The sequence below is a fragment of the Mixophyes fleayi genome, chromosome 2 (genome assembly GCF_038048845.1).
Source record: "Mixophyes fleayi isolate aMixFle1 chromosome 2, aMixFle1.hap1, whole genome shotgun sequence".
Classification (NCBI taxonomy): domain Eukaryota; kingdom Metazoa; phylum Chordata; class Amphibia; order Anura; family Limnodynastidae; genus Mixophyes; species Mixophyes fleayi.
Genome location: NC_134403.1, coordinates 84,833,755 through 84,850,643, shown reverse-complemented (window position 1 = coordinate 84,850,643; position 16,889 = coordinate 84,833,755). Strand labels below are relative to the sequence as shown.

General features: G+C 40.2%; 1 protein-coding gene across 2 annotated transcripts in view; it reads right to left on the bottom strand.

The window, feature by feature from the left end:
* Positions 1–369: 369 nt before the first annotated feature.
* The window catches only part of LOC142141221 (17-beta-hydroxysteroid dehydrogenase type 6-like), a 53,259-nt gene continuing 36,739 nt past the window's right edge, over positions 370–16,889 (bottom strand). Inside the window, exons 3-5 of one of the 2 annotated variants that reach the window (XM_075199452.1) lie at positions 12,274–12,555; positions 6,249–6,412; positions 370–5,735 (exon numbers count right to left, since the gene is read on the bottom strand). In XM_075199452.1, the coding sequence (XP_075055553.1) occupies positions 5,542–5,735; positions 6,249–6,412; positions 12,274–12,455 (540 nt within the window). In that variant the 5' untranslated portion in view covers positions 12,456–12,555 and the 3' untranslated portion in view covers positions 370–5,541. The remainder of the gene's footprint in view (positions 5,736–6,248; positions 6,413–12,273; positions 12,556–16,889) is intronic. The other variant, XM_075199451.1, reaches the window with a different exon arrangement.

Here is a 16,889-nt window from a genome sequence, read left to right as displayed (position 1 = left end):
ATGTATTTTGAATCCCGTTAGACATTGCTGAAATTTGAAAGTTAGGTAACAGTACACGTCTCTGCTAACTCCTATGTGTTTTCAACATTTGGTAGGCATGTATTCACTTTTTAAATTTTTTTATTTTTTAGCTCCTGAACATACCTCCATCTGCCCGCGTCAGCCGCCTTCGGTTGAGGAGATCTATGGCCGCATCAGGCGGTACACTGGCAAGATAGCCAAATACGAGAAAAGAATCAAACAGGAACTAAAACTTTTACATGACCTGTCTGGTTGATTCTTTTGTATGTTTAATTGTTTTGTTCTCCCAAAAATTCCTTTTTGTTTTTCTACTACATGTTGCCTTTAATATATTGTATTCAAACGCAATCATTGACATGGGTGTCTTTATTAATTTATTACAATTGCACAACATGTGGGTTTTAGGTCAATAAAGAATGGAGATTTCAATAATGACATTTAAGGTAGATTGGTTCGTTACTACCACCTCATAATTTCCTCATTTATATAACAACACTAATTCTGCCTCACTGTACAGATAAGGCAATCTGTCCCAAAAGAGTTTACAATGTAAAAGCCGTTACACAGACAGACTGGGGTCAATTTGTTAGCAGCCTATTAAGCTACTAGTATATCTTTGAATTTTGGGAGGAAAGCCACATTAACATGGGGAGAACACTAACTCCACACACATAAGGCAATGGGCAGTAAACAAACTCATGACCTAGCATTGGAAGGCAGAGGTGCTATACACTAAGCCACCGTGCAGACCCAGTGTTGGCTGCAGTGTTTTTCTTTACAAGATGGGGACATAACATACAAGCGAGAGATGAAAAAACAAGGTTGGCAGATGCTAATTGCATTTCACAACAACACCCCCCCCCCCTCCAAAAGATCGGTCATTCGTAGTAATATCATACACATAGGGTACCCTGGGGAGTGAAACATTAAGGAAGGTATATGCTAAATGGCAAACCAAATTAACACCTTTCCCAAACCATCTTGCATTGCAGGGGGAGGTTAATGTGAAAGATATGAGGTCTGATTAAAATTTGAAAAAGAGCATAGCGTACATCAACTTAGAATGTCAGAGTCAACCCACACAAACATGGAAGAGAACATACATAGTCCACACATATAAGGGAATGGTTGGGAATTGAACTCATGATCCCAGTGCTGTAAGGCAGTGGTGCGAGCAACTAAACCACCGTGCTGCTCCATTGTGGTCTGCATTCATTTTTTGCAAAGCTGAGTACATAACATCACACATACAAGCCGTAGATGGAAAAAAACAAGGTTTCGAGACCATGTTGCATTTTAGCCCAAGAAAGTCCCCTCAAAATCAAGGCAACCTCTTCTGAGTCTTCGTCCATTCATAGTAATAGATGTCAGCATGCACATAATAATGTGAATGTGATCTGTGGGGCATCCTTTTTGAAAGTAAAACATTGCATTAAATAAAAAATGCACCTTGCCCTAACAAAGTTGTATTTGATGGTGAGATACATCTAAAATCTGAGGCCATATTTATCATTGTGATAGAGCGTGTAGTAAATCATGTTTGAGCGACAGAGTAAAAATCAAGCTAACAAGTGTTTGTGTGATACATGAAAACAAACCATTACTTTCCTTATTGACTAAACACTATCCTAATACTATCCCTTGCAAAAGCAAAACATAGGCTGGTGTGGTCAAATTTATTTGTGTTCCTTTTGTTAATGAATAAGCTGCACACAGACGCTACGGCCATGCTTGGTATTCGAACTTATGGTGCAAGTGTTGTGAGCTAGAAGTGCTAACCACTAAGGTATCTGTGCAGATCTTAGCTGACATCTATTCTTGGGTAATAAGGAAGAGTGGCTGTGTTGTGTTGTTTTTATTCTTTGAAGTACTATTATCTAGCTCTTACATCTGTTGCACACATGCTGTATTGTTGTGCTTCTAGCTCTAGTCTATAGAATGTATTTATTTTCCCAAATGAATGTTTCCTTAGGGTTAGGTAATCCACCTTCCAACAATGGAGTCATGAGTTTGATTCCTGATTCCTGACTCATGACCTTTATCTGTGTGGACGTTGCATGTACTCTACTATGTATCTATTTTGCAACGTTCATGATATATATTTTCTTAATACAGTAATTTTAATATGCATGTTTATTTATGCTACCGATTTATTATGCGATGAATTTGCATCCACATTCTTCAAAGTCATTTGTCCCAGGTTCTATAAACATGTAAGTGTTAAAAAGAATAATGAGGTTAAAACTGTCCTGCACTCTGATTGTTTTAACATTTGTAAACAAACCCTTTGCACCTCCCACATTTGCCATTATGTAGCACTTTCTGATCTTTAAATAAGAAGCAAATCTTAAGAAGAGGATCTTAAGATTAACTAATTGCTTAAGATCCATTGCATCTTATTCTCTGCTGCGTAAAAGACATAAGATGGGCGTGTCCTTGAACTTTCTGCTTCTTGTGGAATTGCAAATTTCTTATCTCCCCGTTGGTTCTTAAAATACTCATTGCAACTCCTGTACAAGATAAGATCAGTATTGAATCAGGCCCAAAGAGAAGACTTCTTGTAGATCGCACTTTATCCAATATAGGTATTTGATTGACTATTTATCATCACTATAATTGTAACGATACTGGTGGTATTATCTGAAGCCCAATAGCCGAGTAGATATTCACAGAGTAGTCAGACGTTTGCCCGGTCAGTACACAAGCGGGTAGTCAGACGTTTGCCAGGTCAGTACACAAGAGGGTAGTCAGAGTTGCAAGGTAGAGTAGCAGGTAGCAGGAGCTGAGCAAGCAGAATACTCAAACACAGGTCTGAACCAGGAAGTGTCATTTATAGGCCCAAACAGGAAACAGGATCCAATATGGTTTCTCTTTGATTCCAAACTGGCCATCTTGGATAAGGGCAGGTTTGCAAATACAGAGACCTCTAGTGGTCGGAGGTGCAAATGTCAGAGTAATTCCTTACAATAATATATGTTTCTTACTTATAAGTTGGATCTAGGGCACTAAGCAGATTATATACGGTTTCCTTTACAAACCCTTTAGCACTCAAGTACTTCTGAGATTTTTCTCTTCTTGTCACTTGTGATTATTTTAAAATGGTGTATGTTTTTTTTAGACGTTTATTGAGCTGCACTAAGAGGAGGAACGCTATAAAAATTCTAAACACAATTTTTAATCTTACTTATCTCTGAGTGTAAGTCCTGGGGGCATCTGAATAATTGTGAGAACATTGCTCTAGGCTTGCTATAGATGAAGACCTCTTTTATTGTACTGTTCTAAGAGTTTATCTGGGTTCCAGTAGGAGCCATAGTTTATTGGTACAAAGAAGGAATCTCAACACTACAATGATGAAGAAAGATATAAGTTAACTAAACTTCGATAACAGGTTATCAAAAAGGAAATCCCATCCAAAAAAATAAGAGGCACATAATAACCAAGACATTGAAGAAAAGCCCAAGCTCTGTTCGTCATCAAAGGAGATGATTAAAAAGAAATCTATTTCCAACACTTTCTATAGGATCCAGATGCCATCTGCTGCCAAACAGACAGAGATATCTGCATAGTTCTACCAAAGCATAATATATATAATTGATATATAACAGTAGATGGCAGCAGCCCTATATCAATGTTTTCCATTGCAAAAATCAGGGGGTATATTAACTAAACTGCAGATTTGAACAAGTGGAGATGTTGTCTATATCAACCAATCAGACTCTAGCTATCATTTATTTAGTACATTCTACAAAATGACAACTAGAATCTGATTGGTTACTATAGGCAACATCTCCACTTTTTCAACCCCACAGATCAGTAAATATACCCCCAGTTGCCTTATCTTGTCCAGTTTTGATATGCAAGAACTTAAACATATACACGTGATTTATAGAACCTTCTAAATCTTGTGTGTGTATATTGCAATTTGTGGAGCTAACTTTCCCGTTTTTCATGTAGAAAAGTAGTTAGAACAGCTTAAATTGTGAATTTGGTGAGTGCAGAATATCCATGCTTTTTGTTTATAGTATGTTGGGCAACCCCCATTTGCATCCCAATTTGTACATGGAGGGCCTCATTACATTAAGACAACCCCTCTTGCCTCATTACAAAGCACCACCAAGCTACATTTAGACAAACCCCCTCCTCTCCCTTATTATATTAATAAAATACCCCCCTACCCCCTTCCCTCACACTTTCCTTCTTTCAGCCGCGCTGTGCAGGAGAAGCAGACTCCAGTCATGTGGTGCACGTCCCATGTGATTTGTCATTTAGAGAAGCACATAGGGAGGGAAGGGAGGGTGGACCCAGATACACATCGGGACGGATCCACACACACACATAGGGAGAACGGATCCACACATACACATAGGGAGGACAGACCCAGACACACATAGCTGGGAGGACGTCACAGATACAAATAGTGAAGGCGGGGAGGACGGACACAGATACACACAGGGTGGACGAACCCAGAAACACATAGCTTGGAGGACGGACACAGATACACATAGGGAAAGAGAGTGTGGGGGGGGGAACGGGTCATACATCCGCAGTTACAAGTCTTATGCACACTGCTCTGCAAGGGTAGCAGAGCATGTGTGCAGCTTAAATGAAGTGTGGAAAAGAAGTGCCGGTATGTCATATCGGCACATATTGCCCTACTTCCTTCCTACCAAATAGTTACCAATGAAGGTAACAAAATAAGATTAATCATCATATTCTATAAAGAGTGGCTTACAGACACACTGGCATGTTCTAATCAGGCATGAGCTGGAGGAGATAAAAAAATGTAAAGTATAAACTGGTGCATAATAGTAAGGAACAAAGGCAATTATCAGGTCAACAAGAGACTCTATATGGCCACATTTTAGTGACAGGTGACACACAGGTCTTTGGCCAGAATGTATTGATGTTATATTAATGTTCACAATAAGCTAATTTGAAATAATTGTGGACTTGTATGATACGTGCTGGTGTATACATTAATTTCTCAAATACGTATTTTCATAAGAACTGATTGATGTAGAGGATTGATCTGTGTGATGTCAAAGTTATTCCTGTATGGAATAAAGAATATTGTTTTATCTGGATTTATCATGATTTATTGACTGCAAAGGAGTTGTTCATTGTTATTATTATAACCAGTTCCACCCATGTACTGACAGCTACATGAGGCCAGGGGGTAAATGTATCAAGATGAGAGTTTTCCAGCAGGTTTGAAAAATGGAGATGTTGCCTATAGTAACCAATCAGATTCTAGCTCACATTTTGTAGAATGCACTAAGCAAATGACAGCTAGAATCTGATTGGTTTTTCAAACCCGCTGAAAAACTCTCAGCTTGATACATTTACCCCCAGGTGTACATCATACCAGGACTTGAAGGAATGAGTCCTTAAGCATCAGAGATTGGTGCCCTGGGTCCAGGGATATTTTCTGAGGGGGGGGGGGGGGGGCTATTTACTAAACGGTGGGGCCATTATCTATTAAGGAGGGTGTGAGCAATTCCTTTAATATCTTTTTACAAACTAACATTTTGTGAGGATAAAATCCGCTAATGCAGTTGGGCAGTAGGAAAGAGGTAGAAAGAAGAGTTTGGCATCCCAGCCAGCAGAGTAGCGTGTCTGTGGGTAGACAGCAGTCAGAGCATGCTCTATACAATCTGTGACCAGGTGAATCTTCGGGTTCAGCTTTTCAAGGCGTGTAAGATATCTGCTGTGAACTGTAACAACAAAGAGTAAATTAGAAACATGGGAATCATAATATGGTTTAAAAAAAAAAGTCAAAGTTGGACGTGTTGTTTATACAAGGTGATAAGATCTACTTATTTTGTCTACGTTCCATAAATGAGCTGAGCCTGTATTGGATCAAGACACGTGCACAAGGTACTACATGCATGTGCCAAAATACAGCTGAAAACTGAGAAACTTGTTAAGAATATGCCCTCCACACACTCAGCATTTATTAAATTTACACCCCTGCTTTGGTGTAGTAGTTTAAAAGTTACAATCTTTGGCTGTAATAATTAAAAATCTGTGAACTGTTTTTGATTGTAGCTGAGAGAAATTACTTCCTCCTTTAGATAGCGATGCATATGGGCTCTGGTGTGTATGTGACCTATAATGAAGTAGGTGTATGACATTGCAGACTTGGGTGAATCAAAGTATTTTCCCTTTTAGTAAATTCAATTTCAAAATGAGCATCACCAGGATATGCTTGTTTAAAAAACACTTACACGCTTCATAGTTTTCTTGCCCATAACTCCTGCGGATTTCTTCTGGGACTTTTTCCCAAACTTTTTCTAAATTTGTTATCCGTACGACTGGATTAGTAATTGGAGTTTTGAAGTAGCCAGGTTCCACGACACAGACCTTTACACCAAATGAGGCCATCTCGCGGCTGTAAGATAGAGAAATATTTAAAGAATGACGTGAGATTCATAGCACTAAGAGGGACCTCTATCTTCATTAATCGCAAATTATTATTATTATTTTTTAATTGACAATAGGATGTGATTAACATTTTTTAATATCTTGAGATTCACTTGACGCTCTTGGCCGATGAAAGAGGAAATTAATTAAATTGAAAATTAAGAGAACTTTCAGAGTTTAAGAGATATCTTTATTAGCCAAGTAAGGTTGGGCAGGATAGGGAAATCAAAATAAGGGGCAAGGTCCCTTAAAGACTCTGTAAATTTAAATGAAAAATACATTCTTTTAGTGTACTTGTCATGCAGTTTTGAAAACATTAATAGTACACCAAGGGGTAAATGTATCATAGTGCGGGTTGTACAAGTCGCCGGAAATCGGCGAGATGACATCTTAAATTTAAAGAGGCGCTGCCTTGTAAAGGGAAATTTACAAGGCAGCGCCATCTCGCTGATTTCCGGCGACTTGTACAACCCGCAGTATGATACATTTACCCCCAAGTGTACCATACTGTGCTGCCACATTAAAAATTAAACTTCAACCTGATTACATGGTGTAAGCATGTGAATTGTTACAGGTAGTGAACTGAAAAATTAAAACATCAATATAAACTCACTAATGCCGGTACATCCTGCACACTACGTGGAATTTAATCAACCAATTCTGAGGTATTGTGCACAGGGCTGCCAAGAGGAATTTGGAGCCCGCTACAGCAACTTTCTGGGCCCCCCTCCACACATAGTAGAAGGGACGTGCGCCATCGAAGGGTCATGGTCACATAGTGATGGGGGCGTGGTCAACATGGGCTGTGGCTGTGCCTCTTTACACATGACATTATGGGGGAATTCAATTAGCCGCGAAGTGTCTCCTGAACATTCGTGAGTCACTTTGCGGTGGAGATTTTGCCGGCAATGTGTGCGGTGAGATGTCCGTGCGCCACATTTCTGGTAATTGAATTCCCCTCATTATGTATTAAAATTAGAGATGCTTACTGACCCATAACACATAATAAGCGCCCAAGACACAGCATAAGTCCCCCCAGCTTAGCATAACCACCCTAGACATATCATAACCCCCCCCACACACATCATAAGCCCCCCAAACATCATAAGCCCCCCCGGCCAAGCATACTTACCTAAGCTGAGCTGGTGCAGAGCTGGAACCCCTCCTCCTTTGTCTCCAGGCTGCTGGGACAGTGTGTGACGTAACTGTCCAGGAGTATTGGGAGCTGCTGACAGCCGTCAGCTCATTCCCTCACTCAACTTTTACATCCCTCCCCTAATAGCTGTTTCCCCAAAAAATCACGGGTTCCACTCACTGGAAAAAAAAAAAAATCATTTTAAAAAAAATAAAATGAAATAATTGCCTGATTGTGCAGGGCCCGCGCCCCCCAGGAAGTCCCTGGTAATTTATTCCTGCCCCTGATTGAGCAAGAGTAAGTCACTCAACTGGCTCCTGGTTGATGGTGGTGAAAAACGCTGTCTCAGGCATTGTTCCAGGAATTTCCATAAATGCTCTATTGGGTCAGGTGATTGAGAAAGTCATGACATATAACATCAATGTTATACAGTATTAGCATTCAGTCTAGGGGGACAGACGCATTGGGAGGCAGACAGGTGTTTTCTCTCAGAAAGTGTCTGGAACATACAGTTAAACAACACAGCTGTTAACCATATTTCATCTTTTTTATTCCCAGGTATGTACATCAACTTCTGCAACTCTCATCCTCTCCTAATCTGAACCTCATCTCATTAATTTGTACTTCTTATCTGTGCAACTGCTTTTTTTAAAGTATGTAACATGAATTTGTTATATATTTCTATAACCTGTGTTGGGTTGCTGATCAGTTTACCATTTTTTATGACACTGACCTGGCACTCATCTAGCCTGAATAAATCCAATAATTTTTTCCCCTCCTCCGATCAGATGACAATTAGAACAGATGTAACTTTTTCTGTAATCAGCTACAGTATATCTTAGCATTCAGTCTAGAGGGACAGACACATTGGGGGACAGAAGCGTGTGCACAAAGTGTTTAGAAAGTACATATATTTAATCTCTTATCCCCATGGAGGTACATCAACTGCTTAAAGTCTCATGCTCTTCTAATCTTAACCTTATCTCATTAATTTGTACTTCTTATCTGTGCAACTATGCTTTTTTAAAAGTACGTGTGACAGGATGGCTCTCCTATACCAGTTTGTCGTGTTGCTCTTTAAACGCAGTAGGAGGGGCTCTGCTGCCACCACTTGGCTTCTTCACCATTACCTAGAAACGCTTCCTTCTGGGTAACTCCCACTGCTAGTGTACCCCCTTGCTGGGCACTTGGGCTGGTACCCCACATTACAAAACCACAAGAATCTCTCATAGTTGAAAACAAGCAGATGAGTACATAGAGTGTATGGAGTATAGAGTTCTTGAGGTTTGTCCCCACATGTGTACTCATCTGTTTGTCAAGAACATGGAGAAGCACAATTCAGGTAACCACATTGCCTACCTCCACTGCTTGAAAGTCCATTGTCTGTGCTCTTTGCACTATTGAAATCACAACCGTGCATTATCAGGTGTTACGGGCGATTTATATACTGTCTGAAACCCTAATATAATATTATCTATGGAGTTCTCAGTGGACAGTTCATGATGCAACCTGCTGATCATAGCACATGTTAAAATTTGCAGTCAATTGATCTGCAGTTTTGCCTTGAAATTTAAATTTAACTATGGATATCACAGATGGGTCCTATTTAAAAGTATAGGAAAAGGCTTGATCTCTGTCAGCTCTAGTGAAGAGGTGGATTTTTTTCGTGCCTTTGTGAAAACTGCCCCAATGTCCTCTCATTTTAAGCTATACATAAGGCTTAACCTACAGCATTTTAGGTAAAAAATGGAAATGTTTATTTAATACAAAGGGGTAGAAAGTTGAACAGTGCATCTTTTAAAAATGTTTTCTCTCCTCTGTATCAAGTTGCAACTTTATGTAAGCCGTGGAGAGAAATCCTGCACCTTAGTTTGTGCTGGGTAGACCTCTGTTAAGTTGGATGTACGTTATATGCATAAAATATGTAGGGGTGTGCACCGGGCACTTTTAGTGTTTTGGGTTCTGATTAGCTTGAGGTTTTGGGTTCTGATTTGTTTTGCCAAAACACCTGACGAAAGCTTTTGGTTCTGATTTAGGGGTTTGGATTCTGATTTATTTTTAAAAAAGCATAAAAAGCGCTAAAATCCAGTTTTTGGTTTTTTTTACACTCCTACGCTATTATTAACCTCAATAACATTCAATAACAATCATTTCCACTAATTTCCAGTCTATTCTGAACACCTCACACCTCACAATATTGTTTTTAGTCCAAAACGTTGCACCGAGGTAGCTTTCTGGACTGCGTAGTGGAGTGGCCCCGGTACCCAATTTGGTACCGGGGCCACAATACCTCCTCCAACTGGTCTCAATTCCACTGCACATATGGCTGCTCCTACCTCCTCCAACTGGTCTGAATTCCACTGCACAGATGGCGGACACCGAATGCACGTCTAACACCAACATAGCTGTTAAGGCCGAAGTTATCCGCTTTGCCATAGGATGACTACTGTCGTACTTTGTGCTCATGGGAAACGACTGTTGGATGGTTACATAATGCCAAAAAAAGAGGTGCATGTTGGATTTGTCCTTGGGCCCTCCCACCCACCCTTATGTTGTTGAAATAGGACATGCACACTTTAACAAACCAATCATTTCAGCGAAAGGGCCTACCAAACAACTGTGGCTGAAATGATTGGTTTGTTTGGGCCCCCACACCAAAAAAGCTATTCATCTCTCCCTGTACAAACTAAACTGGCTCTACTGAGGCAAGATGTCGTCCTCATCCTCATCCTCTGATTCCTCTCCCCCTTCAGTGTGTACTTCCTCATCCTCACACATTATCAATTCGTCCCCGCTGGACTCCACAACCACAGGTTCTTCTGTAGTATCTGGAGGCCAGTGCTGTACTTGATTGAGGAATTGATAATTCATTTTTATGAACATAATTTTTTCAACGTTCTGCGGAAGCAACCTCCTTCGTTGCTCACTGACCAGGTTACCCGCTGCACTAAAAACTCTTTCGGAGTAAACACTGGAGGGGGGACAACTCAGGTTACTTGGGACTGCACAAACAATGAACGTAGTAATAGAAATGGCAGTTCCTCTTTTTTGGGACTGCACAAACAATGAACGTAGTAATAAAACTGGCAGTTCCTATTTTTTGGAACTACACAAACAATGACCGTAGTAATAGAACTGGCAGTTCCTATTTTTTGGAACTACAGAAATAATGAACGTAGTAATAGAAATGGCAGTTCCTCTTTTTGGGAACTACACAAACAATGACCGTAGTAATAGAACTGGCAGTTCCTATTTTTTGGAACTACAGAAATAACGAACGTAGTAATAAAAATGGCAGGTCCTCTTTTTTTGGACTGCAAGAATATATTGCTCTATAATATTTTTTATACTTTTTCAATTATTTTTTAATATTTTTTTAATCTTTTTTTTTAAAATATTTTTGGCTAATTAACAAATTGCTATGGACTTATCAGAAACAAATACAGGACAAAAGCACCACTGGACTCAGCAGGACAGACACTGGCCAAAGCACCACTGGAATCAGCAGGACAGAGCACTGGAAAAAGTACTACTGCACTCAGCAGGACAAAGCACCACTTTAGTAAAGTTATCAGCAGGACAGAGCACATCAACCTCCCTCTTCACTAACCACAGGGAGAATGAAGATGGCGGCCGCGAGCGGGGCATTTATGAAATCCGAGTCTCGCGAGATCCGACGCGAGACTTGGACGTCAGAGCCTCAGTTTCATTTTTTTGGGCGCCGGAAATACCCGAACAGTGCTCGGATCCCGTCAGATTCGCACTGTTCGGGTGGGCTCGGATTAGCGAAATCCGAGCCCGCTCATCTCTAAAAATATGCATGTCTGTAGTGCGTATGTGCAGAAAAAATGTGTATGCATATATATATCGTTTCTGGAGGTCATTTACGAAGCACACTTGGGTGAACATTAAGAGCTGGACGCTTTGTAAGTGTGAGTATATATATATATATATATATATATGCAGGTTTTATTACATCTTACACTTACAAGGCGTCCAACTCTTAATGTTCACCCAACTGCGCTTTGTAAATGACCTCCAGAAAATGCTCAACAATGGACCAGTAATGACATTTTGCAAAAGATACTGTAAGTGTCACTAACCAGTTATTATTATTATTATTATTATTATTATTATTATTATCAAGTATTGTTTGATTCTTGGGTCTGGCTTCATTTTAAGGCTGTGGTAGGGCTTTTACTTAACATGGTGCAAATATCTGCAATAATCCCTAGCACCCATAAATAAATAATCTAGATTCAATTAGATAAATGACAGCACATTTCTCCTATTCGCTCAATCATCATCATCACCAATTACTCATATAGTGCCACTAATTTTTCAGCACTGAACAGAGAACTCATTCACATAGGTCCCTGCCCCATTAGAGAGATAGAGAGATTAAGGCCAATTTGATAGCAGCCAATTAACCTACTAGTATGTTATTGGAGTACAATGAGGGTCACTTATGAAAACTGTTCTACCAGTTGCTGTGTAGAATAGAAGACATTCCCCATAGAAATCAGATTTTAGCTGTTATTTTTCCAGTACAATTTACAAAATGGAAGCAGACAACTCATTGCTATAGACGACACCACTTTTTCTAAACAGTTATATGAACAATTTGCATAAATGCACCACATTGTTTACTTAATAATATTGTATATTCTGTTATAGAAATAACTATTACTTACCGGAGACTGTCGGAGAATGACTCCACTCCATATTTAGAGATGCAGTATCCTCCTCCATTAAACGCCAATCTGCCACAAATGCTTGACATGTTGACCACTCGACCCTGGGCTCTGCGGATCAGGGGGAGCAACTTGAGTGTAACATCTATCGTTCCCAGTAGGTTCACGTTTAATACTTTCATAAAATCCTCTTTGGTCAGTCACTCATTGCGAGCAGTAGGGATAACTATCCCTGCATTATTCACCACACCCCACAGTCCTGTATAAAAGATAGTGGAGACACTGCAAGAAATGTTTTAGAATTTGGAATCTCTCGTTTCTGGACACTCAAATATCTCTAGTCTTGACAGTGAATTGCAAAGTATGTGTAAAACTGCATCAATAACCTATCAAAGTTAAGAATAACACATTAATTCCATAGAATAATATAATTTCATGAACCTAAGAGTTTATATTATGTAAAAAATTAACAAACTACTCCCTGTTTATTAACACATTGATTGTAAAATTGTACCCCACTCCTTTGAGATTTTTCACATTTTATTTCCTTAAATCATGGACTAAAAATGTATTTATTTGGGAATACCTCTGATCAACAAAAAATACTTTGGAATGTTAGAGTTAAAAAAAACCCCAAACAAATCTCTTAATTAGAAAACAAAATTCATGACTACTTATGTAAAATAGTTGTCATTTTTAGGAGATATAACTAAATAAACCCTGGTGTAATCAGTTGTCTTAATCACATAATGAATTAATAGGAGTAATACTTTTAAAAGTTGTTTTAAACAAGAGGTTTCTCATAAGGATCAAAAAACTTTCAAAGCAAATGCAAGAAAGGGGTTTTGAAAGTACCAATTAGGAGAAGTATATACGAAGATATTACAGACTTTTAATCTCTCTGCGTACTACCATCATACATAAATGGAAGGGATATGGCACAAATGTGAAATTATAAGAGGCCAAACTTCAAAACTGGGTATCCTTGAGAAGGGCTCTTGTTTGGAGCACACCTTTGACTTACCACTACTTAACAGATAGGGGCTCCTTAATTTAGTTTAATGAAAAGTGCTGCCGCTGGGGTGTCATGCGATCTGTGACGGATCAGAGGATTTACCAGGAGTACCTGGAGGGCATGCTGGCACTGATATTGCACTAATTTTGACACTGCTAAAAGAACGCAGAAACAGGAAAACCAAGTAAAGGTGCAAGAGCCCATGTGAAGTGTTTTGCCCACCTGAACAGAGAGTGAGAGAGAGGAGAGGTGATGATTAAAGAGACCAAGGACTGGGGGGGGCAAGGGGGTGTTTGCCCTCTGAACCGGTCTAGTAGTAGGCTACCTTGGGTTGGGTCACTGGGCTACCTGCAATTTTTTCCTTTAAAATGTTCTTAATAGGCTGCTGAGCAGAGTCTCGCTCCACAGGCTTTCAGCCCCAGAAAGAGACAGTGTAGGTCAAGGGACAGAGGGACAATCCCCAAGACAAGTAAATATCAGCTCTGATATACTGCTATGAACCAATGTCAAATATGTTTACAATGTGCAACTAAGGAAAGTGCTTAAGGAGAAAATAAAGGAGTGTGATTTACTTTGGATGGGTTGGTGCCCATGCTTATAACTGTTTGTACTGCACTACTAGACCTGTGTCATCTCAACTACAAAACTGTATGTGGAGAGGCCCTTCAAACTCCATAGAGCCTGAGAAAAGGGAATAAATAACTGAAGGAATAACTGAGACAGCCTGAAACAACCCAGAGCACTAGGTAGGTGCATGTGTGAAAAGCACCTGCATGACATTACACCAGTGTAAAAGGAGCTACAAAATGGCTGCCAAACATGGGAGCATAAACGCTTTGTGGAGGTATGAGATCATCTAGGAAAGGTTACAGCTTGAAAAAAAAGTATTGTTGATGCAGTACATCCAGTAGGAGCAAAACCTTTGTGACCATCTCCACCTAGCCCCCTGTCACTGTGTGTAGCGTTGAGGTGTACAGTTTAGGCAGTACACCCTGGCTAACTCCTGAGTGTGGATGTAAATGACCAGAGTGTCCCCGCACAAGCAGGTTATTTTTGCAAAATCTTTTTGAAGGTGAGGTGACACATGTGATGTAATTTGAAGGTGCAGTGCAATCAGATGTCTCAATTATTTGGATGCTAGACCATCTCTAAATTGCAAAATAAGCTCTTCAATTGCTGACGATGTGGCGTATGGACATCGCGGACATTGCTGGAAATTACTGTATGTATATGGACAGAATATTAATGGGGCAGTCACATTCTGTATTCTGTCTGTGATGTTGTACTATGGCTCCTAGTGGCAGCATATGATGCACCAGTTCCCCATATAACAAGGGGCATCCCAGAACCTCCTCCTCTCCATTCTGGTCCCTGGCTGTCACTCTATCCACAGATACTTCTTCTCAGCTCACACCAGTCTTATGTTGCTAAGCAACATTCCTGGTGAGTCTCCTCTGGGTCATAGTGCCGGGCTACACATTCAGTCTTTGGGAGGTGTGAATAACAACACCAGAGGGAATGTTACATCTGCATACCTCAACCTCAACAGAAATTACACAGTCTGATGGCCTACCAACCAGGATTATCAAGCTTGAGGCTTCATGACTGTGGTGTCATGAACACCAAAGTGGACTGCTGCCAGAGGGAACATTTTCGAAGTAATCAAAAGATTTGTGTCCAGCAGCTGAGTGTATAATGGGGGGAAATATGTACCCCAGCAAAGTATGTTCATCTACTGTACATTGTCTTCCCCTCAGACTCAGATGTTGAAAGTAAATATACAGCCCCACTGTTTGATGGACTATATGCTGACCCTCCTCAGGATGCCAAATAGTCAGGACAAGTTTAAGGACTTGTACTGTGCCACCCACTGCTTTCAGTGAAAATGTGCCATTTGAGTGACTGGGGAGAGCAACTGAAGAGAAAATTATATTTATCACCTTGAGAAACACAGGAAGCTGCACACCAAAAGTGACACTAATTTGGCCAAGATGGTGTCCGTTCCCACCATTGGGACTGGCAGCAGCAACCTGGAGGTAAAAAGAAATGTGCAAAAGCTTTCCACAAATTTATATGATGAAGTGAATGGGTTAGCCAGCCCAAAAAATGTATCTGATTGCAGTGAGTGCGGAGGCTGCGAGAAAGCCCACCAAGAGTCTTGCCTAGAAAGAGCTGCATGCATATGACGCATGTGGCCCATAGTGCCTTGATTAGCAGATCAGAGGTATACAACTGTGGAAAATGGTTCCTCTGACAGCACCAGCCAAAAATATGGGATGGGGGACCAATCAGAAGCTGCAATCAAGAGACTGACTTGTGAATGTTTCATCCACTCTCACACACCACCTCTGCCATTTTAAAATAGCTAATATACAGAAATACTTATTTAAGAAGGATTGCTATGCAGTAAGGCAGGGTTTCTGCATTGAGACACCTCTGCTGTATTGATCAACCATTTGTTGGATTGAACCAAAAAGACTCATGCTGCATCTGTGGGTAATAGTAGCTACCAAAGCTTTACTGAGATTAAGTAGGCCCCTTTCTTGGGCTGATTTTTCATTGCCGCTTGTCATGGCGAAAATAATTAATTATTGACAGAATTTACCAAATAGAAATCGCTGCAGCAGCTGAGCAATACTCATCTCCTGCCATTGCTCAGGAGATGGCATATAACTTACATAATACATATCATTTAGAAATCACCATGCTGCTATTGACCCTAAGGGCTAGATTTACTAAACTGCGGGTTTGGAAAAGTGGAGATGTTGCCTGTAGCAACCAATCAGATTCTAGCTTTCATTTATTTAGTGCATTCTACAAAATGACAGCTAGAATCTGATTGGTTATAGGCAACATCTCCACTTTTTCAAGTATATTTAGTAAATATACCCCTAAATGTGCAGCGACTCAGCTCTCTTCCATTCACATGGTAACATACCTGTAACCCATCTAGAACTGACACAGACACTTGTGGGGAGAGAGCAGTTGGTATCACTTGTTTATACTCTAGGTCTGTTTTCAACCACCAATGAGAACTGCCCCCAGCCACTATTGGTTACTCAATGGTCAGCCAAACCAACTGCATCATCTCCTTGGGACCTTGCCCCTGGGGATAACTTTACCAGCTCCCTTACCAACGATGTGGTAAACATTTATGTGGTGGTCGAGTACTGATGGGAAATCCTTCCCTTACCTTGTCTCCCAGATACGAGTCAGGTTCTTTTCTCTTTTGGATATCCGGTGGTCAGGAGATAAATACTTCAATGAAAGGGACAAAAATTGATCAAACAACTTGATTTTATTGAGAATGCGGTAAGGATAGTTTTGGTAAGCCACCGCGCCACTGACCCCTTCAGCTCAATAGTAATGACAAAATAATGCGTCTGATCAGCATAGAGCACAATAGCATTTAACATATAACATACACCTGGTGAGTATAAGGCAGAATAACGATAACATCTTCAATACACATTGTCTAATAAGGCACACTGGTAATCACAGTTACTACTTTCACGTTAACAATATCTGACTGGTGATGGTGCAATAACCATCAATAAAAACCCATCAAGACTCTTACGGTCACTACCGCGCCCACTAGAGG